This window comes from Oryzias melastigma, linkage group LG6 (assembly GCF_002922805.2).
Source record: "Oryzias melastigma strain HK-1 linkage group LG6, ASM292280v2, whole genome shotgun sequence".
In the NCBI taxonomy this organism is placed as follows: domain Eukaryota; kingdom Metazoa; phylum Chordata; class Actinopteri; order Beloniformes; family Adrianichthyidae; genus Oryzias; species Oryzias melastigma.
In genome coordinates, this window is record NC_050517.1 from 20,696,519 (window position 1) to 20,722,697 (window position 26,179).

At 39.0% G+C, this 26,179-nt stretch overlaps 2 protein-coding genes across 5 annotated transcripts in view; both read left to right on the forward strand.

Annotated features, from left to right (window-relative positions):
* The first annotated feature begins 296 nt into the window (after window positions 1-296).
* On the forward strand, window positions 297-6,025 carry syt1b (synaptotagmin Ib). 2 transcript variants are annotated; one of them, XM_024282051.2, is made up of 9 exons: window positions 297-1,113; window positions 2,054-2,198; window positions 3,829-4,010; window positions 4,294-4,407; window positions 4,522-4,689; window positions 4,753-4,920; window positions 5,145-5,262; window positions 5,346-5,479; window positions 5,556-6,025. In XM_024282051.2, the coding sequence occupies exons 2-9, from the start codon at window positions 2,066-2,068 to the stop codon at window positions 5,760-5,762; spliced, it is 1,224 nt and encodes a 407-aa protein (XP_024137819.1). In that variant the 5' UTR covers window positions 297-1,113; window positions 2,054-2,065; the 3' UTR covers window positions 5,763-6,025. The 2 variants fall into 2 exon arrangements, with proteins under 2 accessions (XP_024137819.1, XP_036068288.1); XM_036212395.1 differs by lacking the exon at window positions 297-1,113 and having other exon boundaries at window positions 1,430-2,198.
* Window positions 6,026-7,200: 1,175 nt separating this feature from the next.
* otogl (otogelin-like) overlaps window positions 7,201-26,179 on the forward strand; it is a 37,229-nt gene continuing 18,250 nt past the window's right edge. Inside the window, exons 1-34 of one of the 3 annotated variants that reach the window (XM_024282048.2) lie at window positions 7,201-7,417; window positions 8,205-8,548; window positions 8,841-8,883; window positions 9,174-9,219; window positions 9,435-9,513; window positions 9,582-9,674; window positions 11,676-11,830; window positions 11,925-12,046; window positions 12,135-12,340; window positions 12,825-12,949; window positions 13,091-13,197; window positions 14,461-14,567; window positions 14,663-14,788; window positions 14,870-14,978; window positions 15,051-15,097; window positions 15,182-15,327; window positions 16,815-16,941; window positions 17,039-17,216; window positions 18,384-18,508; window positions 18,648-18,857; window positions 18,932-19,100; window positions 19,179-19,253; window positions 19,480-19,523; window positions 19,724-19,889; window positions 20,703-20,810; window positions 21,368-21,506; window positions 22,142-22,276; window positions 22,350-22,496; window positions 22,587-22,706; window positions 22,869-22,985; window positions 24,574-24,730; window positions 24,847-24,873; window positions 24,974-25,153; window positions 25,226-25,504. In XM_024282048.2, coding sequence (XP_024137816.1) covers window positions 8,476-8,548; window positions 8,841-8,883; window positions 9,174-9,219; window positions 9,435-9,513; window positions 9,582-9,674; window positions 11,676-11,830; window positions 11,925-12,046; window positions 12,135-12,340; window positions 12,825-12,949; window positions 13,091-13,197; window positions 14,461-14,567; window positions 14,663-14,788; window positions 14,870-14,978; window positions 15,051-15,097; window positions 15,182-15,327; window positions 16,815-16,941; window positions 17,039-17,216; window positions 18,384-18,508; window positions 18,648-18,857; window positions 18,932-19,100; window positions 19,179-19,253; window positions 19,480-19,523; window positions 19,724-19,889; window positions 20,703-20,810; window positions 21,368-21,506; window positions 22,142-22,276; window positions 22,350-22,496; window positions 22,587-22,706; window positions 22,869-22,985; window positions 24,574-24,730; window positions 24,847-24,873; window positions 24,974-25,153; window positions 25,226-25,504 — 4,087 coding nt within the window. In that variant the 5' untranslated portion in view covers window positions 7,201-7,417; window positions 8,205-8,475. The remainder of the gene's footprint in view (window positions 7,418-8,204; window positions 8,549-8,840; window positions 8,884-9,173; window positions 9,220-9,434; window positions 9,514-9,581; window positions 9,675-11,675; window positions 11,831-11,924; window positions 12,047-12,134; window positions 12,341-12,824; window positions 12,950-13,090; window positions 13,198-14,460; window positions 14,568-14,662; window positions 14,789-14,869; window positions 14,979-15,050; window positions 15,098-15,181; window positions 15,328-16,814; window positions 16,942-17,038; window positions 17,217-18,383; window positions 18,509-18,647; window positions 18,858-18,931; window positions 19,101-19,178; window positions 19,254-19,479; window positions 19,524-19,723; window positions 19,890-20,702; window positions 20,811-21,367; window positions 21,507-22,141; window positions 22,277-22,349; window positions 22,497-22,586; window positions 22,707-22,868; window positions 22,986-24,573; window positions 24,731-24,846; window positions 24,874-24,973; window positions 25,154-25,225; window positions 25,505-26,179) is intronic. The other 2 variants (XM_024282049.2, XM_024282050.2) reach the window with 2 other exon arrangements.

Genomic DNA, 26,179 nt, shown 5'->3' on the forward strand with positions numbered 1-26,179 from the left:
TTGGTGGGCACGTAATTTTGGTCAGTTTGGGTGTTAAATCATCTTCCTTTATTTTTTATCACTCATACCATCTTTATATGTTAAATGTATGCCACAGAAATTGCAAAGAAAAGGCCAAGGGCAAAAAAAAAAAATCTTTTTTCATGCATGTTTTTCTCATGTGGTCTTTTTACAGTCTTCACACTTTAATCAGTTCAATGGCATTTTGCTTAATCAAGAAAGTATGCATTTTAATAAATCATCAAAATGTAAAAATGTTATTTTTTTAAGTTCATGTGCTGCTGAATTAGACCTTGTAATGGCAAAAACGACCAGCATGCACATACAAATTGTCACAAATTAAAGTCCTCTGATGATTAACTAGCCTAAATATTATAACACTTATAGCAGAAAATAGGATTGTATTAAGCTAGTATGTACCATCCTGCAGCCCATCTACTGTACTCCTTCCTTTTGTGTCATTCCTCAGGAACACAGGAACCTCAAGGTGAACTGGGCGGGGTCGGAATCTGATCTCTGTTGCTGCAGAAACCACATCCTGAGTTTCTAAATCAGGCAACATCGTCCATACAGTACATAGAGAATATGAGACAGTTCTGCAGCCATCGCCAGATGTAAAGATGCACACACACACACACAAAATGACATACAGAGCTGTCCACTTTGAATGCAAATGTCCCCCACTGCTGAACTCTTAGTATGCTAATAAGCGCAAAAAAAGCAGTGTCACTATTCGGATGAATATGCATGAGCGGCCAAGTGAGGGTGACCTGTAGGATTGAGACGGAGGTCTAGAGAGGTGGGATGTCAGCAGTGAGACCGCAGCTCCCATGGGACCTGAATGGACAGAAAAGAACACATTCACCCTAATGATTAACTTACACACCAACACACACATACACCTATGCCAACCTCATCTGGCCCCACCCCTCTGTGCTGCTGCCTCTTGATCCAGCTTTCACACACCTGCCTTCACTGTTCTTGAAGCCTCAAGTGCAGTTGGACCTGGGAGGTAAAGGGCAGCACGCTGATACAAAGTGTTTTAATTCTCTCTGCATCTTTGTTTGAGTTGTGGGGAAAAAAGAATTCTGTGGCCGTGACTTCTAAATACAGGTATGGCTTTGATTTTCTTTTCTTTTCTTCTTTGACATATTAAAAAGCAAAATGTTTTCTACTTTCTAGGTACAAAATGACAAAATTATGATCAACAGAATAAAATATAGATCATATTGTGTAGTTAAAAAAATAATTTAGTGGAGAATTAAACAGTTTTACTGTAGATATTTTCCTCATTCTACACTTTGACTCCTAGATTTTGCCTTAAATGTAAATTAAAGCTGATCTGGAAACAAGTTTCTTTTAAAATCTTGAACAGGTTGAGAGAATCTTAAAAAAAAAAGTTAAGAATTGGTAGAAGTAGAAACGTTATTGTATTAAAGGGAGGAACAATTAAAATAAACTGAACGGATACCTTTAAGTGCTGCTATTAATTTTCCTTTTTTTCTACTTTTGTCTGAAATCTGTATACAACCCTGAAATTGCAGGCATAAACTGAGATCAGCGCCTGCCTGGGTGCATGATCCCATCTGCTGAATAAGCCTCGTCACTCAATAGCTGTGATGCCTGCAGAATAGAAAAACAATACACTAGGAAAAAAATTGTGCTTAGAAGTCAAGTTTTGGCAAAGAGGGACATTCTTCTCAAATTTTTATCATTCTAGCGTGACCTTGGTCCATGACACTCGTCTCTGAGACCCGCAGCAGAGATCCATGCGTGGTGCATCAACCCCTACATGTCTCACAACTCCATGTCAGCAACTTTGGCCAAGACAGCAACTTTCATATCCTGTGTTCAATGCTTTTGCCAGATCAGCAGAAACAGGAGACGTGATTTGACAGGCGTCGTCATGTTACTGTTTAAATATCGGATAGAGAAATTTACATTTGTGAAATGACAAAGTGGTAGATTCAAATTTTCTGTAAATGTGGAAAAGTTTGTTGCGCAGTTTTGTGCTTAAAAAAACGTGTCTTTTCTTTTGCTTGTTCAACTCTAGAATCGTTCAGTAATGAACCATCAAGCTGCAAGGAGCAATGCGTCCTCTCCCTCCGTGGAGTCAAAACCAACAACCCCTCCAGGTCGAAACCAACATGGCAGCCAAAATCCCAGCAAGTTTATGCACGAACTCCAAACCATCCACAGTGAGTTGAGCACTTTTCATGCACAAAACATACATTCTCCAAGATACTTTTTTGCATATTTCTGTCAACGTTACATTTTTTGTCACACACACCTAAGTGCATGAAATTCGTTTTCCGCATTGATCCATCCCTATTGGGGGGATGGGTCAAATGCAGACACAGCTGCACTTAGGAGCCATTTGGTGGTTTAACTCCCCCAATCCAACCCCTTCATGCTGAGTGTCAAGCAGGGAGGCGCTGGGTATCATTTTTAGAATGACTCAAGCTGGATTTGAACTCTTGACCTTCCAGTCTCAGGCCGGACACTCCACCACAAGGCCACTGAGCCGGCTTTCTAAAACATACAAACAAGACCTTGCATACATTTATGTTATTTCACAAATACATCCCTTTAAGGGTGAATACGAATCAAAAAAGACTTCTTGGCAGTAACATGTAGAATCATTCCAATTAAAAATGAAACTATAAGTTTGGCTTAAAATATACACACACAAATATATGTAACACATGAGTCAAAGTCAAGCCTCAGATCCGGCCCACGAGGTAATTATATCTGGCCCTCCACATCATTTTATAAATTATAAACTGCCCAATGTTATTTTGGTAACATATTGAAGCAACTAACTTGTATAATTTTGACTGAATATGTTATTAAGGAGAGTAAAATATTGAAAGTTATTTAAAGTTTAAGCTGATTTATTCTGGAACAATATTCCTGTCTGTTTTACTCATAGTTATAAAAGGTACTTTTTTAAAAGTTTTAACAATTTATTTTTTTTTAGGAGTTCAATAAATGTTTATCCTGTTTGGCCCGCGACCTAAGTAAGGTGTGTTTTGGATTTTGGCCCCACTGTATGATTCAGTTTGACACTGCTGATACATAACATATTCTTCTTTTAACTTTGTGATAGTGCTTTTATTTTTCCAGCATGCCAATAACATTTCAGTAAGGAAACACAACTGAAAAATAAAGAAAAATAAACATCTTGAAAGCATAACATTAACAAAAGAATGGGAACATTTCTAACAAAATTTAGGCATGTTAGTCAAGGAACGTGCAGAAGTTGAGCTTTATTAAATCTACCACTTTCCAACTATTTAAAAATGGTGGGATATCTTTAAATAAATCAAACTCTCATTGATTGAATGTAGATTTTACTACCAGTGGGACTTATGATTTTGAATTTCTCAGATTTCAATGTTGATGTATTGTCCATCTCCACTTCCCGTCACCTAGCTAGCTTACAGATACACATGGATCTAGTCGTCTTCAAGTGGAAGAATCTGAACCATAGACTGTATAAAATAAAATTGTTTTTACAGTCTATGATCTGAACGGAGTGGAACAGGCAGCTTGTGGTTCACTCTGTATTTTCTACATCACAAATAAGCTCTTTTTCATTGTTTTTGTCGCCTCTTGAATCACAATTTAAGTAAAGGAGTACTCAGAAATGGTAATTTTATTTAAATATGTTCTAATTTGTTAGAAAAATGTCTCAATAACGTGTTAAAACAGTAAAAATTGGAGGGACTTTGTGAACTGACCTGTGTTTTTTTGTGTTCATGTATTTAAAGATCAAAACTGTTTGAAACAATTCTGTTTTTCCCTGCTGTGTCTGTGGTTCTGCAGAACCGTCGTGGACTGCGGCGGCTCTTTGCGTTGTGAGTTTGTGTGTGATCCTGTCATGTGTGATCTGCGTGTGGAAGAAGTGCGTAAAAAAGAAGGACAAGGACAAAGAGAAGGAGAAAAAAAAGGGAAAGGAGAAGAGCAAAGGAGGCTTTGACACCGAAATGGATGGCAGTTACAATGAGGTGGGCCAAACACACACACACGTCCACCCCTACAGTCACCTCCCGCAGATACATCGTCCTTGTAATGTATCATCCAGGTCATCCTGAACTAAAGAAACCGTCTGTGCATGATCAGACTAGTGGAAATTCTGTACATTAATCCTAAAAGTTGCAAAGCTGATGTTTTAAAGCATATTTAACAATAATGTGCTAAAAGGGTATCTCACAGCGTACTTTCAACATATTTTAATGCAAGTATGGTTTGAAAATAGATTAAAAAATGTGTGTGTTTATGTGTGTGCAGCCCTTGAAAGAGGAACTTAAAAAAGAAACGGCACTATCAGAAAATGAGCTAAAGGAGGATGAAAAGCTTGGCAGACTACATTTCACTCTGGACTACAACTTCACAGAAAACACGGTGAGCTTCTGCTGGTCAGCGTGTTTTGGCACCCCATCTGCCAGCTTAAAAATGTCACATTTGAATTTTTTTTTCCCTTTATCCTGTCAATTATGTGGTCTTTTCACTGTATAGCTGGTGGTGGGCGTCCTGGAGGCTTCAGAGCTTCCCGCGATGGATGTGGGAGGCAGCTCCGACCCCTACGTTAAGCTCTACCTGCTCCCGGACAAAAAGAAAAAATTTGAAACTAAAGTTCACAGAAAAACTCTGGAACCCACCTTTAATGAGACGTTTACATTTAAGGTAAAGTTGAGTAAAAATGTCCATCAAATAAAAGAGATTTGTTTTAATAGCTTTTATGTGCAGGTACCATACGCCGAGATGGGAGGAAGGACGCTGGTGATGACTGTGTACGACTTTGACCGCTTCTCCAAACATGATGCCATCGGAGCTGTGAAGATACCGATGAGCAGCGTGGACTTCAGCCAGTCTCTGCAGGAGTGGAGAGATCTGCAGAAGGCAGAGAAGGAGGAGGTGGGAGCAGCATGAAAGAGAGAAACATGAAATGAAAGTCCTCTAGATTGTCTTTTATCCTGCAATGTGTTTCTTTGTGATTGAGGGAAAGAAGGTGACAGAACCTAATTTGAAAATCCAGACGCAGTACAGAGTAGTTGCGTTTTTGAAGACCCCCGGGAGGACCAACTCGATCATCCATATTAAACGTTCGTCCAACAACAAACTCATTTTCTGTGCATTAGAGTGAGCGGCTGGGAGACATATGTTTGTCTCTGAGGTATGTGCCGACTGCAGGGAAGCTGACGGTGGTGATTCTGGAGGCCAAAAACCTGAAAAAAATGGATGTGGGGGGACTATCAGGTGAGCCCAAATATTAAAAAGACAATACATTTCCATTACATTTGTCAACATAAACGGACAAACTGCATACTTCTCTTTTCCAGACCCTTACGTGAAGATTCACTTGATGCAGAACGGGAAAAGACTCAAAAAGAAGAAAACAACAATAAAGAAAAATACTTTAAACCCTTACTACAATGAGTCATTCAGCTTTGAAGTGCCCTGTGAACAAATAGAGGTCCACACAATTCTACCTTTACACACACAACTCTGTCTATCAGAAATGTCATTTTTGCGTCTATTTTCCTTGACAGAAGGTGCAGGTAGGAGTGACCGTGCTGGACTACGATAAGATCGGGAAGAATGACGCCATCGGGAAGGTGCTGCTTGGTTCGAACAGCAGCGGGACTGAGCAGCGCCACTGGTCCGACATGCTGGCAAACCCACGGAGGCCGATAGCGCAGTGGCACAGCCTCAAACCAGAAGACGAGGTCAACCTTCTCATTTCTAACAAGAAGTGACCCCCAGCAGGGAAAGCCAGGATTTACCTCAAGTTATTCCAAACGGATTTTCCTCGCTTTTCTTTATTTCCTTCCATTCAAACACCAAGATACTTATAGGTTAAAGAACTTCTCATTAAGCTTATTCCCATAGATTATCAAAATGAATATTTCCGCCTTTTACCATCAGGAGATTCCTCTAATTCCTGCTTCCTTTCATTTTATAAACAAATATATATCTAAATGTATTATGCAATAAATCCAATAAATGTCTTTTTAAATAATGCAAGTCATTTTGTCTGTTTACTATGGAAAATTAACTGTTGTAAACACTGTTAGCCTGCAGAGGGAGACAAAACTAAAATATTACAGTCAACATTGTTTCAATTATTTTTGCTTTTAAAGTTCGCCCTGATAATTTTCATTTGCTATGAAACTATGTCAAAATAAACACAAGAAGTACATGTTAAAACATCACAGTTTCATTAGATGCAAATTGATCAAATCTTTTTTTTGTCTTTTCGCAATTTGTCACATTTTTCTTATATTTTCATTGTTTGGAGCTTTTTTATTCTCCTTTGATTCTAAAGTGACAGTGAGATAATAATGTCATCTTCTGCTACTTCTAAAATATTCCAAAACAAGTCATGGATTTATTAAAAAAAGTTTTAGTTTTCACTAAAAAAATAAAATATACATTTTGCCAAAAAGTTAGAAAAAAAGCACACGATAATATCAGGCCAATAAAAACAATGAAATAAAATGATCTGGAGGGCCTGATATAATAACCCGGAGGGCCTGATACAAAACGGTTTAAATAAAGAAATACTCTGAAATGCAATAAAGATTACCAGAAAGGTTATTATAAGTATACTTTCATAAACTTGAAGTACACTAAAAGCATACCAGAAGGTTTTTTTTAAGTATACTTCCATAAACTTAAAGTAGACTTAAAGTAAACTAAAAGTATACTATAAAGTTTACTTATAATAAACTTAGAGTCAACTTAAAGTTTATTGCCAGTAAACTAGTAGTATACTAGAAAGTTTACTTTAAGTATACTTATAAGTATACTTTTATATACTAAACGCGGGCCAATTTAGTACAAAAAAGTATATTTGGTATACTTCCAGTATATTTTTTAAGTATACTTGGTATATACTTTTTTTATACTTTATACTTTTAAAAATATACTTGAAGTATACTTATTTTTGGTAAGGGCAGTTTTCATTTAAAATTATTTTTAATGTTGTTTATCACAAGAAAAATGCAACACGAACATGTTAAAGTCACACTCCAACCATTTTTTTTCCTTTTGTAAAACAGTTCCCAGTGATCTTTTAATTGTTAATATGACGTTTTTAGCCAAAATAAAAAAAAGGCTGTTTTTTTCTAAGACATTTTAGCTCATTAGAGAAAATTCTGGGTTGTGGGCGGGACTATGGTCTCGGAGAAACCCCGCCCCTCCCCGTCTCTGGGAACCCTGTATGCTCGCGCGCGAGTTTATTGCCTCAAGCTAGCATTGATAGCTCAAAAATAACGACTAACAACGTTGGAAATGCAGTCGTACAGTTTTTAGTCAGACGCCAAGTCGAACGAGGAAAATGAATATCTGGTCGTGTACAAGCCAGGCAGCAGAATGGCGTGTGGAGTGAGACTTTGGCACGCCCATTTCAGTAAGTGCGTCATTAATGAGCTTTCCCGAGCATCCGGTTTTCTGATTCTACTGATTTGAATTAAGAAATACTAAAAAAAAAAACTCTGTTTTAAACGTACATAATTATCATGTACTTCCTCTTTACCATGAGAAAAATGCTACAAAAACATGTCTAAAAGACGATTTTTATCAGTGGGTCTTTTAGCTATACTTTTATCTGAAGAGCTGATTGTTTTTTTTTTTTTTGTTAGTTAGTTTGATGATTAAAAACCTGACTGTCAGCATGTGTAAGTAGATATCCATTCATTTTCTCTCCATTTACATCCAACCTTAAGTCCCTTTTGGGGTCACAAGGTCAATGGATTCTTTTCTGGCTGTGACCGTGGGGCAGTACACCCAGGTCCAAGGCATTTGCCAGTCCATCATTGGCCCACACAGAGCGAAAAAAGCACACACCTAAAATCACAACCAAGGAACCTTTTAGAGATGCCAGTTAACATATGGGAAGAGGCAATGCTTGAAGAAAATGGAGAGCATACAAACTCTAAACAGAAAGGTCCCAGCCGGGGTTCAACCAGGGTCTTCTCGGCAAAAGTGCTAATCCCTACACTGCAGATTGTTTTTGGTTTAAGAAATAACTTTAAAAAATCATGAAATATTATTCTTGAGAATAAAAGAAGATTTGTTGTTGTTGCTATTTTTAAGAAAGAATATTTTGTTTATTTCCTCAAACTCGTTGAAAGCAGTGGCCCCGCTTCTTTCCCCACTCCCTCATGTGAACTGAACTGACTGAAGTCTCTCAGTAGATGATAGATAAGGGGGAAACCTCCTTGATTGGGGGACAGAGCCGCGGTCCCAGCCTCCTGGCTGACTGGGATGTTGGTGCGTCAGGGCGCGGAGAGGCTGCTCACCTGCTCACACAGGTGCAGCGGACAGACTGTTCATCTACTCCAGACGGACGCTGTCGTCAGCACGCACGCAGAGCGCGCCGTAAAGCAGACGTCCACCCGCCCGTCCTCCCGGGACAGTTGAAATGCACCGTTAACGCTTCGGTGGGACTTCCTGTCGGACTCTGAGATGAACGTCAAGTGGACAGTGGAAAGATTTCTTCTCATGTCCTTTTCAGTCTCCCACTTGCTGTTACTTGAGGGTGAGTCAGTTTTATCAAGCCAAAGTCGAATTATAATTAGAATTATTTATTTTGCTGCAAAATAGTTTATCCTGATTTATTAATTCATGTACAATTATAGTTTTTGTCTAAATAGATCATCACTAGATGATCTATTGATCATCAATAGATCATCTTCATCACTTATAGGATTTCCATAGTTAAAATTTTGTGATGTTAAATTATTTTAGACCATTTAAATAAAGATGCAACCAGAATTTCCCTTTTTTTGTTTGTTTGTTTGGTCAAGACTCACTTTTTGTTTTTTACTTAGGAGCTCAGAGTCACCTTTCACTGGCAGTGGGGAAATCACAGAGGTAATTAAAATTTTCAGTATGTCAGCTACATTTAAGGAACACATTGTCATTTATTTTTGTTTATTCTCATGCAAAATGATAGAATATTAATGATAAATGCAGACTTTGATTGTATGACATGGACAGTGAACAAAATGTGTGTGCGCTTGATTCTTTTGTGTGTGAAGCCTCAGTAAAAAGCAGTTTTGAGTCTCAATTCAAGTGGTGTAAAGTGCATTTAAGTCTCCCCTTTGACTGTTTCTTCCCACTAATGTGCATGTTTGTGGGTGCGTGTGTGTGTGTGCGCGTAGAAGGGCTAATGCACTTCGGAGGAAACGGGATCTCCTCGGGGAGGAGGTTTGTACACTACACCTAAGAGAACCAGAGTGAGGTCAGGGCACCCTCATGAGCACAACACCCTCTCTGGCACAAAGCTGTCTTTGTACACTCACTAAGACATAAGCTTTTCCCTCATTTACTTTTATCGTACGTTGCTGTTTTGAGGATGTTAAAGTCTAATAATGACTTCCAGAACTGCTATTAATCTCTACTTTTTTTGGTGATTTTCTAAGACATATAGACCATTGGTGTCAGAAGACACCCTATCACGCAACATTTTGCACAACTACACAGCTAGAGATGCATCTTCAGGTAAATATGCGACCAAATGAGTGATGCATGCAGGGAAACGTGAACGAGTGAAGGATCATCTTTTCCAGAGTATTGTGGTTGCCTCAATGGTGGCTGGTGTCAGGAGAGTGGCGTTTGTGACTGTGCTCAGTTCCAGGCTTTGGGAGATCGCTGCCAGATCAGTGAGTAACACGCTCATGCACATCTACTGATGGTCCTTTCATGTCTGCTGTGCTCTGTCTCCAACCCATGAAGCTGCTCCTTATGCTTTTAATTTCTCCAAACAATGAAGGTTACAAGAATCAGTGTCAGCAATCCGTCAGCAAACTTTAATTACCTCAAGATTAATTGACACATCATTATTAGTTTTCTTTGGTTTCTATCTGTTTTGGTTGATACACAACATTCCACCACCCACCTACATATTGACAGATTTGATCCCTCCAGGGGCAGCTATTAAGTCTTTTGCCCTCAGAAAGCAGGGTAAGGGCTGAGTGACGGAGTTTCTGGTTTCTACACATTCAACAGGCTTCTTATCAGGGTATCTCAGGTCACGCTGGTCTCATTTTAAGGAACTAAGTGACATCCAAAGGCCAAATGCAATAAAGTTCTTTCTAGAAACAGAAATGACACTGATGATCAGTTATGTTAGAAATACGAGATCAGACATTTTGGCTAAACAACCCGATTAGTGCGCAAACTCGCTAATAAGGTCACGAGATGCGATTCACTCTCACCGTGGCCCACTCCCTCAGATTCTGGGAAGCGTCTTAGGCCCCATCTTGGCAAAAGCAGCGATGGGGATTTCCAGTAACAAAGGGCTTTTAGAGCACTCAGGTATTCATTTTCCTCTGATCGGTTCAACGAATACAAAAGAAATAAACATCGTGACAGAACAAGATAAATGACGTGTCTTCTCTGTAATTTCCAAAAAATGTCAGTTTCTGATTGTTTGGCACCAAACTGAGACACTTTAAAGTCCCCTTCCAATGAAAATCCTGTTTTTTGAGATTTTAGGATTTATCTGTAGCATTTTTCTTATAAAAGAGAACAAATGTAATAAGAAATCATTTCGTTTTTGCATTTTGGAGTACTTCTCTTTAAATCACTGTCAGTCAAACTGTTGCAAACAAACTCTGTTTAAATTAATGATCTTCTTTACGTCACTACAGCTCTGCTGCACGTGCACTAAACCCCTCATCTGGCCCGGCTAGCCTGTCTAGCTCAGGTGCTGGAGAAGAGAAGACGGAATCTTCCCATTGACTGCAGTCAAATGAGCCGCCGTTCACATTTCCGTGGTCAAATTAGCCGTCACTGGATTTTTGTGTGTGAGTTTCTTAGGATACTTATGTAGCAGGACTGAGAACGCTGGAAAATCTCAGAGACTCCACGGAGTCTTTTTGAAATGTGAACGGCGACTCATTTGACTGCAGTTGTAAAGGATTGTAAATCAATAAAAGAGCATTTTAATGTTAGCTTTCATTATCTTCCCAAAGATTCTGCTTTGAGGAAACCAATGGATGGAATTTATTGGTCAACGTCAATAAACATAATTAGCTACTAGAGTCTTTGGTGAACTAGAAGGAGAAAGAATCAGACTTTTGGAGGAAGTTCGGTCCACAAAGCTCTTCACTTCCTTGTTCGATCTGACATCCGTCTTTAAAACGATATGACTAGACATTACTGATATTGCTGGACATTTTTATGTAGCAGCGGTGAAGATTTATGCTAGCGAGACACAGAACTATCATAATCAGAAAGAATTGGGATCAGGGGCGGGGTTGCTAAGCTCAGCCCCAAAAGCCACGCCCCCTCAGAGGAGATTTTGGAAACAGAGGCATCAAATCAACATGGAAAATTTGACTTTAAAGACATTTAGATTGTAGGATTTTGGTTAAAAACTTCAGAATTAAAACGCTACTGAGAATTTTTTTTTTTTAATAATAATAAAAAATATGTCATGGGGGACTTTAACCCTTTAACACCTGAAGCGTCACAGGTGTCACTTAAACACAAATTCCTTAGCATATTGGAACTTTTTAACCGTTAACACGATCAATGTAATTGCAGCGGATTCTGAAGGTGAAAAGTGGCGCGTGTCATTGATCGTGTTAACGGTTGAAAAGTTTGAGTAAATCAAAGAATATCAAAATCAAAGAATAATTGTCTCTTTTGGCTCTCAGTACCTAATCAGGGCCAAGACAGAGACGGGATCTGCAGGTCATGGGGCCAGCACCACTATGAAACTTTTGACGGCATCTACTTCTACTTCCCTGGAACCTGCTCTTATGTTCTGGCCCAGGACTGCCACTCAACCACACCTCAGTACACAGTTTGGGTGAGGCCAATCATAAAAGATCTCCATTTGATTATGTAGCGTTGAGATGAATTTACCCGTTTTATTGACCTGTTTGTTTGTTTGTATCCATCAGGTTCATAACAGTAGGTCATGTGAGGACAGTGTGTATTCGTGTCCCAGAGCGCTCAGTCTTTTCTTCCCAAATGAGGAAGAGATTCACATCTCTGGGTATCAGGTCCATCAAGGAGGACGCAGGTGTGAAAGCAGAATTAAATTGGTGGATTTTAATGAGCGTGACTTCATCTCCCAGTTTATGATTGTGTCTGTTTCCTTGAAAAATCAGGCTAAGTTTGCCTCAGACTGTCGGCGGGGTGTTCATAGAGCGCCTGGCGGATTATCTGCTTGTGAAGAGTGTGTTCGGCTTCTCTTTGGCCTGGGACGGAAGCTCGGGGGTCTACTTGAAGATGAGCGAAGAACACCAGGGGGCTCCGTGTGGCCTGTGTGGGAATTTTAACCACATCCCTGGCGATGACCTCACCACCGCTCGGGGTATGGCCGGCCCCTGCTCCTCTTGTCCTTTCACCTACTCACCGCAATCATTGTTATTATACGGTCAGTGCTGATTATTTCCAGTTTTTGATCCCGCAGAGACCAAAGTGGAAGAAGTGAAGTACAGATTTCTCCCCGGATAGTCAGTCAGTAACATGACCTGTGGTTTACTGTGCGTTCAGGCAGAAAGCTGTTTGGTGGTGTGATGCTAAGCTCAGGAAAAAAAGAGTCATTTACAAATGCTCTGGCTGCCAAACTGCCACTGTTTATTTCCCCCAGCCTGTTTACAATCTTACAAATATCTCTCCCAAGTTTTTGATGTAATAGATTTCCAATTCATGCTTTGAAGGTTGAACCAAACATCAAGAGAGTGTTTTAAAGTACTTTCTGGAAATATTTATCTTGTGTAAACCTTTTTCAGCCTTTTGTTTTAATTTCTGAGAGTGCCGATGTTTAATTTTCCCTGGCTGACTTTGTGTTCCAGGCATTCGAACAGATGAGCCAGCGGTGTTTGCTAACAGTTGGGCTGTGGACCTTCCTCACGAGCGAGCATGTCCTTCTGTAGATCTGGAATTCAACGGCCCCTGCCAATCTGAGTCGGACATGGATGTGAGAACTAACCTTCCTTTCTGTTGCTCTCAACATTTAGCCTCCTTTGTGACACTTTTGTTCGTTTTCATGAGATTAAACGCTGTCCTTAAAAGACTATTATTGCTATTTTTTTATCTTTTTTTTTGTTAATATGTACAGGACGCCATTGAAAAATGCAGCGCTCTTCTCTTCTTTCCCTTCCTGTCATGTCATGAAAACATTGATCCAAATCCCTTTGTTGCGAGCTGTGTCTCTGACCTCTGTGTGTAAGTCAAACAAACGACCTTTTTAGATTAGATTTGATTTATATTCACATAAAAAAGAACATTCTAGTACAACAAGATTAATCAAAACATAGAAAGTTAAAATATGTGATGGCATGTGATAGAAACTCTTTTTTTTTTCAAACACCGATAGAACTTTACAGAAAGAAAGTAAAAAAATAATGAATATAAACATCTAAAACACAAAAGTCAACAATTTAATCATCCTGGTCAAATAATTATCCTCAAGTTTAGCTTAACAAACAATTATTTTCTCATTACATTTTTAAATACACATATATTAATTATGTATTGTTCAACTATACTGATAGATTTTAAACAAGCTTCAGACTTGTTTTTTTTTTACTTATTACTGCTTTTTTAAATAAACAAATGAATTTAACAACTTTGTGTCGTGGAACTGGAGAGACAATTGAACCAGTGTTTTATAAATAAACAGAAGAAGAAATATTTGGCTTTATCTGTTATCATAAGAGGGAATTTGATCTTCCTTTATGAAATAACGTTGGAAACTGAGTTGACCTTTACCACGAATAGTCCTAACAGTAAAAGTACGTGTTTGAAAATGTATTACCTGGAGAAAAGTGGGCCACTTAAACCAAAAAAATGTATTTTGCAAAAGTGAAATTATTTTCAAAAAGCTAGGAAATGTACTCGCTCATATAATATTGTAATGAGAGAGCTGTGGATAAATTAAAGAATCGCAATGTTGATATAACTGAAGGGTGAACATAGTTTCTAATTCTTCTTGTCATACCCATAGATTTTGTAATTTTTTGCAAACATCACCAGTTTGATTTCTCCAAAGACGTTTGTCATCTAATTGAATACCTAAATAACGGACAATTGAATCTTCGATTTGTTAATTTCGTTCAAATGCTATTAAATTACTTTTTTTTTTAATTCAGAGATGACTTGAAACCAAGTAGAGTATTTTTCTAGGTCTGTGTGTAATTTTACATCAATTTATGCAAGATTATTTATAAAAAGCAATAAAGGACCTAAAATGGATCCTTGAGGTACTCCATAATTGATTGTATTCCTTTTAGAGCCAAAACCAATGATTGACACATTGGGATCCTTTAGCAATATAATTTGACAGCCATTTATGGACATCTCCCTAAAAAACATATCTATATAATTAATCTAGCAATAATCCTTAATGCAGGGTATCAAATGCTATTTATAGTTCTATTGTCTGTTTAGCTGCTATGGTCTGCCTAATGTATTTGTGACTCGGTTTAGGTCTGATGATGAGGAAACATTTTGTCACGCTTTGGTTGAATACACCAGAGCTTGCTCACATGTTGGATATCCAGTCAGAGAGTGGAGAGACAGCTTCCCTTCATGCAGTAAGTTTCAGTTCTTTCAAGATCCCCAGAAAAATTCTTGTATTAAACTTTCTGTTCACACAACACAACTGTCATTTTTGTATTTTTGTGTGTAGACGATGGCTGTGAAGAGAGTTTTGTGTACAGAGACTGTATCAGCTGCTGCCCACCCACCTGTACCTTTGAGAAAGAATGTCTAGGAACAAACCTGCATTGTTTGGATGGTTGTTACTGCCCCGATGGTGTGTTATTTTACAACAAAATAACATTACTTTTCCTGCATTTTATTGTGCCAGTGTGATTGAACTTCTTTTGAGTTTCAGGCCTCATCTTACAAAACGGGACTTGCATCGCGGCCTCTCAGTGCCCCTGTGTTTACCATGGTACCTCGTACATACAAGGACAGGTGCTCCAGCAGGGTTGCAGTGTTTGGTGAGTGTGAGCTGCTGATGAATTTGTGCCGTTTGACGTGTCCGGCTGATTTGTGGCGCTTTTTAATTTTAGCGTGTGCATGGGAGGCGTTTGGAACTGCACTGAGAATAACTGCACAGGTGATAACCAAGAGTCTGTTAATACTGAAAAAGAAGGAAACGGCTCAGAAAAATCAAGTTTTTCTTTCGTCTGTTTCTTTATAGCCGAGTGCACAGTTGCAGGGGATGTGTTTGTGACCACGTTTGATGGCAGGATGTTTCTCCAGCCCGGGGCGTGTCAGTATGTGCTGGCAAAGAGCCGCAGCAGCAACAGATTTACCGTCACATTGCAGTATACAACATGTTCAGAGGTATAACATGCACACGTCATGTAAATCTGAGGCGTTATACATGTGTGCAATATCACTTCTATCAACATAAATTCCCTTCTAGCTTTAACTAAGTAAAAGGGGTATCACATGTTATTTCTTGTCTTTAAGCCACACTTCCCCCGATTACTACAGACTGTTTGCACTGTAACACTCAGGTTTGCTCTGAACACGTCAAACACTTGACATGAAAAATGGAGCTTTGGTCTCGTCTGACAAAATTATGCGCTTTTCAAACAAATCAGGGGCTTTTATGCTCTTCATCAGTTTAATCAACTGCTTTGTTCTCATGATGATTGCTAATATGGTGTTCTGTTCTGACTCTGCAAGAGGTTTGCTAAATATAGAGGCTGCTTAAATAGTCCACTACAACTCTGATTAGTGGTATTAGAGCTCTATCTTTATCATCTTGTTTATGCTGGAATTTTGACTCTAGTGATATTTTTAGGTCCTTGAAACCCCGATTTCTTGTCATTTTCTTCAGAAAGCCCCCCAAAAATGAATTTATTTAATTTCTAAATTGAAAAGGGGAAGATTAATAAGCTTTTACAACTGTTAATTTCTTAGATAAAATGCCAAAGTTCTGTAAACATCAATTAAAGATGCATTTAGACAAATTTTTCTCAACATATCTACAGTTTTAATGTTTGTAATTTTATCAAACTTTTAATTATTATAGTGATATTTAACAAACACACTAAAGGCTGATTCTTGCTTCTTTTTTGGTGCAAGTAAGTCATGAGAATGAGGGAAGAAATCAAATTTGAATATAAAATAATAAAATAACATGATGTCAATTAAAGCCAATCAGACAGCATATAATAATTTCGCTTAAGTCCAGTTCTGTAACAAAAAAAAGTCTGCAGTATATAAAGGCCGAATCCGAATTCTTCCCCCATAATAATCCTTCAATATTTGAAAAGATCCAAATTTCATTTAAGCAGATATTATTCTAACGGTTTCTATTTTGATTGATGTTATTTGCACGTGTTTTAAGTTATTTTTATACTTGTTTATCTTGCAGGGGTCAGATATAATTATGAGCAAAAACAAATGGGAGCTACATCAGAAAATAACCAACAGTAATTAGTTTTTTTTTATTGTAAGACACGTTGAAATTGTCTTACTTAAGCTCTTTTTTTTGTGGTTTTGTGAACACGAAAATGTAAGTAACTTTAACTGGAAAGAAAAGATCTTCTGCAGTCAAAGCTAGCTCTAGCATTAGCAGATTAAAAAGAATAAAAGTCTTAATTACCTTCATGATCAAACAAGCAGCATTCAATGAAGTACCTGGAACCTTTGTCTATTGTTAATGGCTCAACAACCACACACAAATTGCCCTTTTAGGGTTCTAAACTCAGTTTTTAATTTCCATGTATAACCGAGATTCTGCGCATTTTCATAAAGTTTGTAGAGACAAACAACAAAAATGTATTTAATTTAGATAATCATCCTTTGTATTTCTGCAGCAGCAGGTGTGTATTCAGTCAGTAACAGTGGTGTTGGATGAAGATGTGAGTCATCAGATCACCCTGACAAGAGAGGGGGATGTCATAATCGGTGTGAACCAAGCCCCCGCCCTGCCCTACATCGATGGTAGAGTTTACTAAATTGTTAACTTCATTTGACTGTTTGTTTTTTTTGGTGATCTTCAGAATAAGCTCATTCATAGGATTTTTTTGTGACTCTCTAGATGCGGTTGAGGTGCGCAGGCTAACGTCTGTGTTCACACAGCTGAAGGCGGGCATCGGGTTGAGGTTGCACTACGACGCTCGAGGGGGCCGTCTGTATTTGCAGCTCGACAGCCACTGGCACGGACATACTTTGGGGCTTTGCGGGACCTTCAATGGCAATCTTCGAGACGATTTCCTGTAAGCGAGTACCTTTAACACACAAACGTTTTCTTGTGAGGGCCACATAACTGTTTCCTTCTGTGATTTGGAGCCGGGGTGTAACAATAAAAGCCTAAACTTAAACATTTATGGTTTTCCAGAAAGCCACATATAGCCAAATTTAAATAATTATTTTTCTGTAATCTTCATTGAAAAAAATAAAACATTTTAAAAATGAAACCAATAAACAGTCTATCCCCAGAGTGTCGAACTCAATCACACAAGGGGCCAAAATCCAAAACGCACTTTAGGTCGCGGGCCGAACAGGATAAACATTCATTGAACACACTAAAACTAAATCTTCTAAACTTTAAAACCATTACTTTTTAATATAATTATCAACTAGGTATGTGGTATTGCCCGAGTTAATGCTAGTGTGAATGCTGTAAGCTGAATTTGGCTGATAAAGATGCTAGTGCTGATAGCTCAAGATGCTGAATTTGATAGCTAAAAACGCTGAAGCTGAAAGCCAGCTAAAACATTAGCTAAAGGCCAAATTAACCTAAAAAATTTAGGTTAACCAAAAAAGCTAGGAGGTAGCTGAAAAAATAAACGTATATCCTAACATATCCTAAAAAACTTTTAAAAAAAAAGCCAAAATTAGCCGAAACAGCTAGCATGTAGCTGAAATATTAGCTAAACTCCAAAATAGCCAAAAAATTCCTAGTAAATGTCAAAATACTCAAAAAATCTAGCAAAAAGCCAATTTGTAAAACTTTCAAACTGTAACTTTTTAACAAACAAAATAAAAAGTCAGGAATATTATTCCAGAATAAATCAATTTAAACCTTAAATAACTCAATATTTTTACTCTCCATAAAAATATATTTTTTCAAAATTATACAAGTTAGAAATAACATCGGGCTATTAATAACAATAAAATAAAATGATCTGGAGGGCCATATATAATTACCCGGGGGGCCGGATCCGGCCCACGAGCCTCGACTTTGACACATGTCGTCTCCCGTCATAGTTCACACTGGGTGGAATAAAAAGTCATGTTTAATGTGTGTCTCGATCGGCCAGATTGAGAAAAAAAAGGATGCGTCTCTGAGAGTGTTTGGGGGGGCCAGTTTGGGGACCCCCGATTTATTGGGCAAAAAAATGACAAATAAATAAATCTTTTTGCTGATTGTGTTTGTGCAGGTCTCCTGCAGGAATGATCGAGGGCACTCCTCAGCTTCATGCCAACGCCTGGAAGGTTTCTTCTGCTTGCATTGCTCCAGTAAATCTTCCCATTATAGACCCATGTGAAGTGAACCAGCACAATGGTAATTTTTTTGCAACATCAGATTTTACTAATTTTTTCAAGTTTGCATTTCTTTGGATTCATTTTGCTCAATTTTAAAGCGTTTTTTTGGTTATATTGATTTGATCATATTTCTTAGCTTTTCATTTGTTTTATCTCAGTCTACTACGCATCCCAGTGCGAGGTTCTCGTGGGAAGTGCGTTCGCTCCTTGTCACGGTTACATCAGCCCAAACATCTACCAGCAGCAGTGCCGCTATCAGGCCTGCCTCTGTGGGAGCAGCTGCATGTGCACAGCCCTGGCCCACTACACTTACCTGTGCTCTAAACACGGAGTCAACGTTGACTTCAGAGCTCAAGTCTCCGAGTGTGGTTAAGTACCTGCCTTTTAATTTATGGCTTTGCACTTCTTTAAAACTGCTAATTCTGTACTTTTGTAAGCACAGGTATGGTATGTCTTGGAGGTATGCTGTACCACTCGTGTGTGTCGTACTGTGGCCGGTCCTGTCGAGGGCTGTCCAGTTCTGAGACGTGTGTCCCGGACGACTGCGCAGAGGGGTGTGGCTGTCCAGAAGGCAGTTACTATGATGATGTTCGCCAGCGCTGTGTGCAGCTGTGAGACTAATCTACCTCAGAAGCTCAAAACGTATAATTATCAGCAACAGAAGTATAGTTCTGTGAATTCCTCCTCAGGTCACAATGTCACTGTTACTCCATGAACGGCGTGTCGCAGCCGGGCGAGGTGACCTTCAGTGCATCAGGACCTTGGTAAGACCACTAAATCCAAAAAGGTCCTACTTTTACCCCTCTGTGCTCATTACACCCAGCGAAACGTACTTGTTCTCACTGTCTGACAGGTTTGAGAAAACAGTAAAAGCTCAGGTGATGGTCAGATGAGACGGGGAGCACTTAAACCAGTGTTGTGTTTAATAGCATTATTCTGTTTCACCAACACTCACCCCCTTTCTCCCTCCTCTCCTGCCTCTCCCACCAGCCTGTGCCGAAATGGGAAGCTGGAGTGTGAGCCAGAGGAAAAAGGTAACCTCTCTGCACCTGCCCCCCTCCTTCAGTTCCTGCTCCCAACAACAAAGTGCCGTTTCAGGCTCCATCGCTCTCACTGAAATCAAGAGGCTGATGTCTGCCGTTGTAGCTCGTTTCCCATGAGCTGTCGCAGCTTTGAGTGATTGGTGGACTGATTTTCTCACATCCGTTTGTGTCTGTTTGCTTAATAATCGTAGAGCCGGATAGCGTAGAGGTCGGGGAGTGTCCGGAGGGAAAGGTGTACCACAGCTGCATTGAGCAAAGAGGAGGCGTGGCCTGTGCCCCGACCTGCCGTAACCTGATGTTGAACCTCACCTGCCCACCCAATACGCCGTGCATACCTGGCTGTGTCTGCCCTCCTGGGTAATATAAGACGCTGCTTCCTGTCTATTGTTTTTTAAAACACTCTCAGTAGCTTTCTTGGAAAACTTTTTCTTTATTTGAAACATTATGTATTACTTTCTTTAGTAATGCAACATTTATTTTACTTTGTAAAACTCCCCCATTTTAACCACAAGTTTATCACTGTTGAATAACAACTATTCATTAATTGAATGGCTTCATTCTACGTCCCTGTTTGGCATGAGCTTTTATTTTGAAATTTGTCTCAAATTTGTAATTTCCTGCAACCTTCGACTCTTAAAGAGCCATTTGAGTTGATTTCTCACTGACCAAAACCCAGTATAGTCTGACTTCACACTTTAGAAAACACAACAATTAAATGTTGTTTTTTAGGCATAAACAAAAAAGAAATATGAAGAAGAAATATTTTTGTTCAAAATAGGAAATTGTTCATAACTTTTATAACCCCTATTGTAAAAGTAAATCCAACTCAAAAGACCTTCAGCTCCTATCTGCTTGCTTAGCTGTCAGACAGGACAAGTTAATAAAAAAGAAAAAAATATATATTATGTTGTTACCATTAGAACCAATATAAATTAAATGTCATTATTTTTAGGCATAAGTAAAAAGAAATAAGAAGAAAAAATCGTTTTTTTTTTTTTTTCAAAATATGCTACAGATAAAGCTTTACAAGTAAATGCAAATCAAACAGCGACTGCCTTGAAGCGGATGCCAGACAATAATCAATTTTAATTAATGGACTGAATTGCAGAGAAAGAATTTATGTAAAGAGCTTGTGAGTGTGTTGAGTACTTTTGGTTTTTATCTGTGAAGGCTGGTGCTGCATCAGGGGGAGTGCTACTATCCAGAGAATTGTCCCTGTGCCTGGCTCGGACTGGAGTATCTGCCTGGACAAAGTGTGGAAACACCTTGCTATAAATGGTGAATGCTTTTAGGAGTTCCTACAACTAATTTCAAGCAAAATATAAATACAGTGGCAAGAAAAAGTATGTGAATCCTTTGGGATTACTTGGATTTCTGCAGGAATTTGTCATAAAATATGTTGTGATCTTTATCTAAGTCACATTAAATGACTTATTTTATTTGGTTAAAATAATACAATACAAAAAAATAGGTTTTTGTGTTTTTATTGAACAAAATGTGTAAAATATGTGAACCCTCAGAATTAATAACTGGCTGATCCTCATTTAGCAGCAATAACTTCAACCTAGTTAAGATGTATTAGTTTAAGCAGACTGTGTTTATCATGTGATGAAGATCACAACATATTTTATGACAAATTCCTGCAGAAATCCAAGAAATTCTGAAGGATTCTCATACTTTTTGTTGCAACTATATATATTTAGGCTGTCTAAGACAGATATTTATATATCACATTTACTGAATCTAATGTATTTATTTATAAATGTGCATCTATTAGCATTAAGAGACATTTTAACTGTTTTTTTTCTTCCTCTATCATGTGTCAATTTTCTCAGTGTGTGCCATCGCGGCTTTTTCAACTGCAGCTATTCTCCATGTCCAGCTGTGTGCACAGCTTACAGTGACAGACACTATCATACCTTCGATGGTCTTGAATATGACTACTACTCCGACTGTCAGGTCTACCTGCTGAAAGTGAGTCTAAATGAATATTCTTTTATTTTTATCTGCGTAAATTGTTGGAATAGTAACAGGCTTTATATATAATTTGTAGACTATTCTTTTTAAATGATTAAAACCAACTGACCTAGACACATTTATTTTAAGAAATGTAACTGAAGCACATCCCATACAATTCCAGGTTAAGAATGATTTGATTTGTAAAAACCAGATCCAAGTCGTCTCCCGATCTTGGAAGTGAGAAATGGTTTTAATTAGAGCAGATTGAAGTGTGTTTGTGTGTGGCTGCGCACTACAGTAACGCAAGTAGATGTTGAGCAAACCTGAAAGTGGTACAAAGAAAGCAGTGTTCACATCAAACCCCAGGGCTCCCGCGCTCCCAGGGATATAGAATTAGAATTAGCAGAACAAACATTCAGAATCCGACCAGATGGACTGCTGGCCACCACGCCGACCTGAAAAGAATCAGGAAGCAGGTCATAGCTTTGTCTGTGTGTTCCTTTTCTGTCTCATTTATCAGGACAGATTTGTTTGCTGGAATAAATTTGATGAAATAATTAAAAAAATCTAGTTTTTATCTTAAAGGAATAAGTTAAACTTGGATATTTTATTTTTTTAGCTAATATTTTTTCCCTCCTTTTTCTCGCCAGAGCATCGGAGACACCGAAGTGTCCATTGTGGCCCAAAACAAGGACTGCTATGAGAGTGGCATTGTTTGCATGAAAATACTGGTCATCCACGTGGGGCTGACCAAGATCTACTTCACAGACAACTCCGGCAATCCTGTACAAAAATTCACAAACGATCTACACACTCATCTTTCTCCCCTTGTGTCAAAAATGTTTGTTTTCCTTTCAGAGCCCCTCCACCGTCGTGGGTCGAGAGTCCGAGTTTGAGCTCTGGAAAGCAGGTTACTACACCGTTGTCCATTTCTCCAGCCAGGATCTCACCATCCTCTGGGACCGAAAGACAACCGTCCACATCCGAGCTGGACCTCAGTGGAAGGTATGAATGAAAACTGAAAACTTTTTTTTTGTACTTTGTCATCGAGTGGCGTGGCTTTCTGTCCAAAGACGTGACCTGGTTTTTCCTCAGGGTCGCTTCAGTGGGCTGTGTGGAAACTTTGACAGTGTGACGGTGAACGACATGACCACATCCAGCCACATGGAAGTCAATAACGCTCAGACGTTTGGAGACAGCTGGGCTCTGGGACAGGTATGACTCAGCTCCCCCTGCATTGATCCCAACTCCAGCTCCTTTCTTCTTTTTATCTTTGTCTGTCTCACTCTTACGTACTTGTCTCCCTTGAGTCGTCTGTGATATTTAAGAGTAATCAGACACTTGATCGCCTTCTCTGTGTGTGTGCTGGTGTTTCAGTGTGAAAGTGACTACATAGTTGAGCGGCCGTGTGAAGGCGACTTGGGAAGACAGCCGTACGCCAAACGGGAGTGCGCTCTTCTCTACAGCGATGTCTTTGCACCCTGTCATAACGTGGTGAGTGCCACTTAACTGAACCACACAGACACACATGACCAGCCAGAGAGAACGTGGCAATAAAAAGCTTATCTTCCCAGTGACTGAGTAGTGGAGGTTGGACAGAGGTTATGGGAACAACGCTTAACTGATCCCACAAATACACTGTTCTTTGGAGGTAAATGCCACACAGATGCTGGACGGCAGGACACAAACGCCCCTCAGGGCTTTAATGGAATGTCGTTCTTCTATTTATGGCCAGTAGATGGAGCCATGTTAGTTTGTACAAAAACAATTTATTGGTCATAAACTTTAGCTCTTTAAACAAATGTGTACATTTCTTTTTGTTGAGAGGAGACTTTTTTTTGTCTTTGGTCTAAGAAATCATGTTAATTGCTTGAAATAATGTGCCTTAATTTAAAGAGAATTTGGTATTTGTGTTGAATTTTGTAGCTAAATATGATCAATGCAGAGCACAAAGATTCACTTTGTTAGACAACTTGGACTTATTCTGGCTTTATTTGTTTCTAGAGACAGTTTTTCTTTATTCTCTCTTGAACTTTGTAAGTTTCTCTACAGTGTTTCATTATGAAAGGTAGTTCTAACACAGGGGTGGGGAACTTTTTCACTTGTGGGTCACAAAAGGTTCTAAAATTTGACAAAAGGGCCACACCAGGAGCAGATGCATGGTGTGTTTTGGTAATCCGCCTCAGAAATAAATGACAGGAAATTTGGACAAACACATGCTAATTTTGATTAAAAATTAATATATTTTTAAAATGCTGAACTTTTTTATTAAATTTTTGTGCCAACTGCACCATTAGGATGAAATCTTTTAGAGAAAAACTTAAAATCAAAGAAATGCTGCGTTTGTGTGCTGTTGGAATAATGAGAAAAATGACGCAGAAATATGAACTTCAGAAAAACAACAAATCTAAAAAAAAAAGAAACAAAAAAAACATGAATGCAAAATGACTTTCTAGACAGAGGTCAATGATTCTATACTGCACCATCTAAGGGGAGACACCTGAAATACAGGGATAATAATTAGGATTATCAAAAGAATTTATTCTAGTTTGGCGGGCCAGATTAAATATTACACATGTGGCCCCGGGGCCGTAGTTTGCCCACTCCTCTAACATATACTTATGTAAAAATATGCATATAATTAATTAAGTTGATTATTAAAAAAACATTTTATTTGTTCCACAGTGGGTAAATTTGTTTTTGAAATGATGCTCATCACTGAAGATTGTTCACCTAAAATGACTCAATATTTCTATTCAACTTAAATATTCTATTCAGTTTGCAGCACACATCCTTCCTGGTAATGATATAACTTAGTAAAGCCCATTGTCACAACATAAAGATAGCGTTGATCTGCGTCGTGTGGGCAGGTCAGCTGACTCTCAGGCGTTCTGCCCGTCATGCAGGTCATGTGATACCTGTTGCAGCAGAGGTTGGCCCACATTTCTTTGTCCTGATATCTCATCAGGGCTTCATATCTGAATTATTTACGACTTGCTCGTCCTATGAGGACGACCTCCCCCAGCCCTCCCAGAGAGATTTAGACTTTATGATTGTGTGTAAATGTTGTTGTGTCTTTCAGGTTGACGTGGCCTGGTTTTATAGAAACTGTCTGACAGACACGTGCAATTGTAACCGTGGGGGAGACTGTGAGTGTCTCTGCACGTCTATTGCTGCATATGCACACAAGTGCTGTCAACAGGGGGTCACGATACACTGGAGATCCCCCTCTGTTTGTCGTGAGTATGCTCACATGCGTACAAACAGTAGCTCTTTTGATTGCAGTTCTGCTGATATACGTTATTATTCTAACATTCTGCACATTTTTTGTGTTATGGAAAACTTCCACTTTCAGCCTATGACTGTGAATACTACAATCAAGGTGTGTATGAGTGAGCCCCCTCTCCCCCCTCCTATCACTTTATTCCCACAGAGCTTGTCATCACACTCACTTCCTGTCTTGCTGTCTCATTTTCCCGCAGAACTAGGTGATGGCCCATTTTCCTTGGTGAGCGCTGCCTTTAACGACACCATGTTTGGAGCGAATCGCACCAGCAGCTCCGTCTTTCCACTAGTCAGGGAACGACCCGGTCAGCTGCCCCCACCAGGCCTGCTGTTCAACTTCATGATCACCCCAGGCCTGCAGAAGGACAGGAGCTCACGTGAGCTGTCACCCAGACACTGAATTATTTTGTGTTTTGAGTGAACTAATCAAACGTTTTATGTTTTTATAGGTGTCTCTGTGGTGTCACTCGAGTCTGCAGAGAGACCCAACTATTTCCTTGCAGTGTCGGGGCGCAGCCGCCTTCAGCTGGAGCACTGGAGTCGAGGGGCCGAGTTCAGCCGCAGAGCAACCTTTATCCAGCATCAGGGGCTGTTTCTGCCAGGATACACCTCATTCGAGCTCGTCAGCCAGCCTGGAATCTTTCTGACACTCACTCGGTCGGCTGCACGAGCCCAGAGATACGAATCCTCCGAGGGCTTCAAAGCCAGCAGCAGCTTCACATTAGAGGGTCAGGAATCCAAAAATAAATAAATAAATAAGGCATCCAAACACACAATCAGTGAAAGGAAGGTATAGATTCACAACTGCATGTCCGCACATAAATCAAGTTTCATAATACCGCAAAATAAATATGCCCAAAAAATTTAGGTTTGCAAATGTATAAAAAAGGATCTGCATGCCTGTAAAAAAAAATTCCATTTGTAAAATAATTGCTACATTTTTTTTCGAGCATCTTTTTTGCAGATGCAATTGAAAATTTGGAAATAGTCACAACTTTTATTACTTCTGAAATCATAGCCATCTCTGCATTTTATTTCCAAATTTTCTATTAAGGATTTCATTAGGCTGTAAGCCATCTGCTCTTTGATTGGACAGTTTGATTTGTGGCCATCCAATCATAAAGATGTATAAAGACAGGAACACAATTCACAACTGCAACTTCAGGAGCTTGAATGCAGTTTTTTTTTTTCCAATCTTTAAAAAGAATCCTAAAAAAATGTATAAATCATCTTCACAAATGCAAATCTTTTCTACATGTATGCAGATTCCTTTATACACATTTGCAAATCTAATTATTTTGGGGGCAGATTTATTTCACGGTTTGATGAAACTTGATTTCCGTGCAAACATGCATTTGCGGTTGCAAGTATCTGTTTTTTTTGACAATAGGTAACAGAAAAAA

Excerpts from the sequence above, each read along its gene's own strand:
- syt1b (XM_024282051.2), top strand. The coding sequence starts at position 2,066 with ATGAACCATCAAGCTGCAAGGAGCAATGCGTCCTCTCCCTCCGTGGAG. Across the intron at positions 2,199-3,828 it reads CGAACTCCAAACCATCCACA|AACCGTCGTGGACTGCGGCG; the intron begins GTGAGTTGAGCA and ends GTGGTTCTGCAG. Across the intron at positions 4,408-4,521 it reads ACAACTTCACAGAAAACACG|CTGGTGGTGGGCGTCCTGGA; the intron begins GTGAGCTTCTGC and ends TTCACTGTATAG.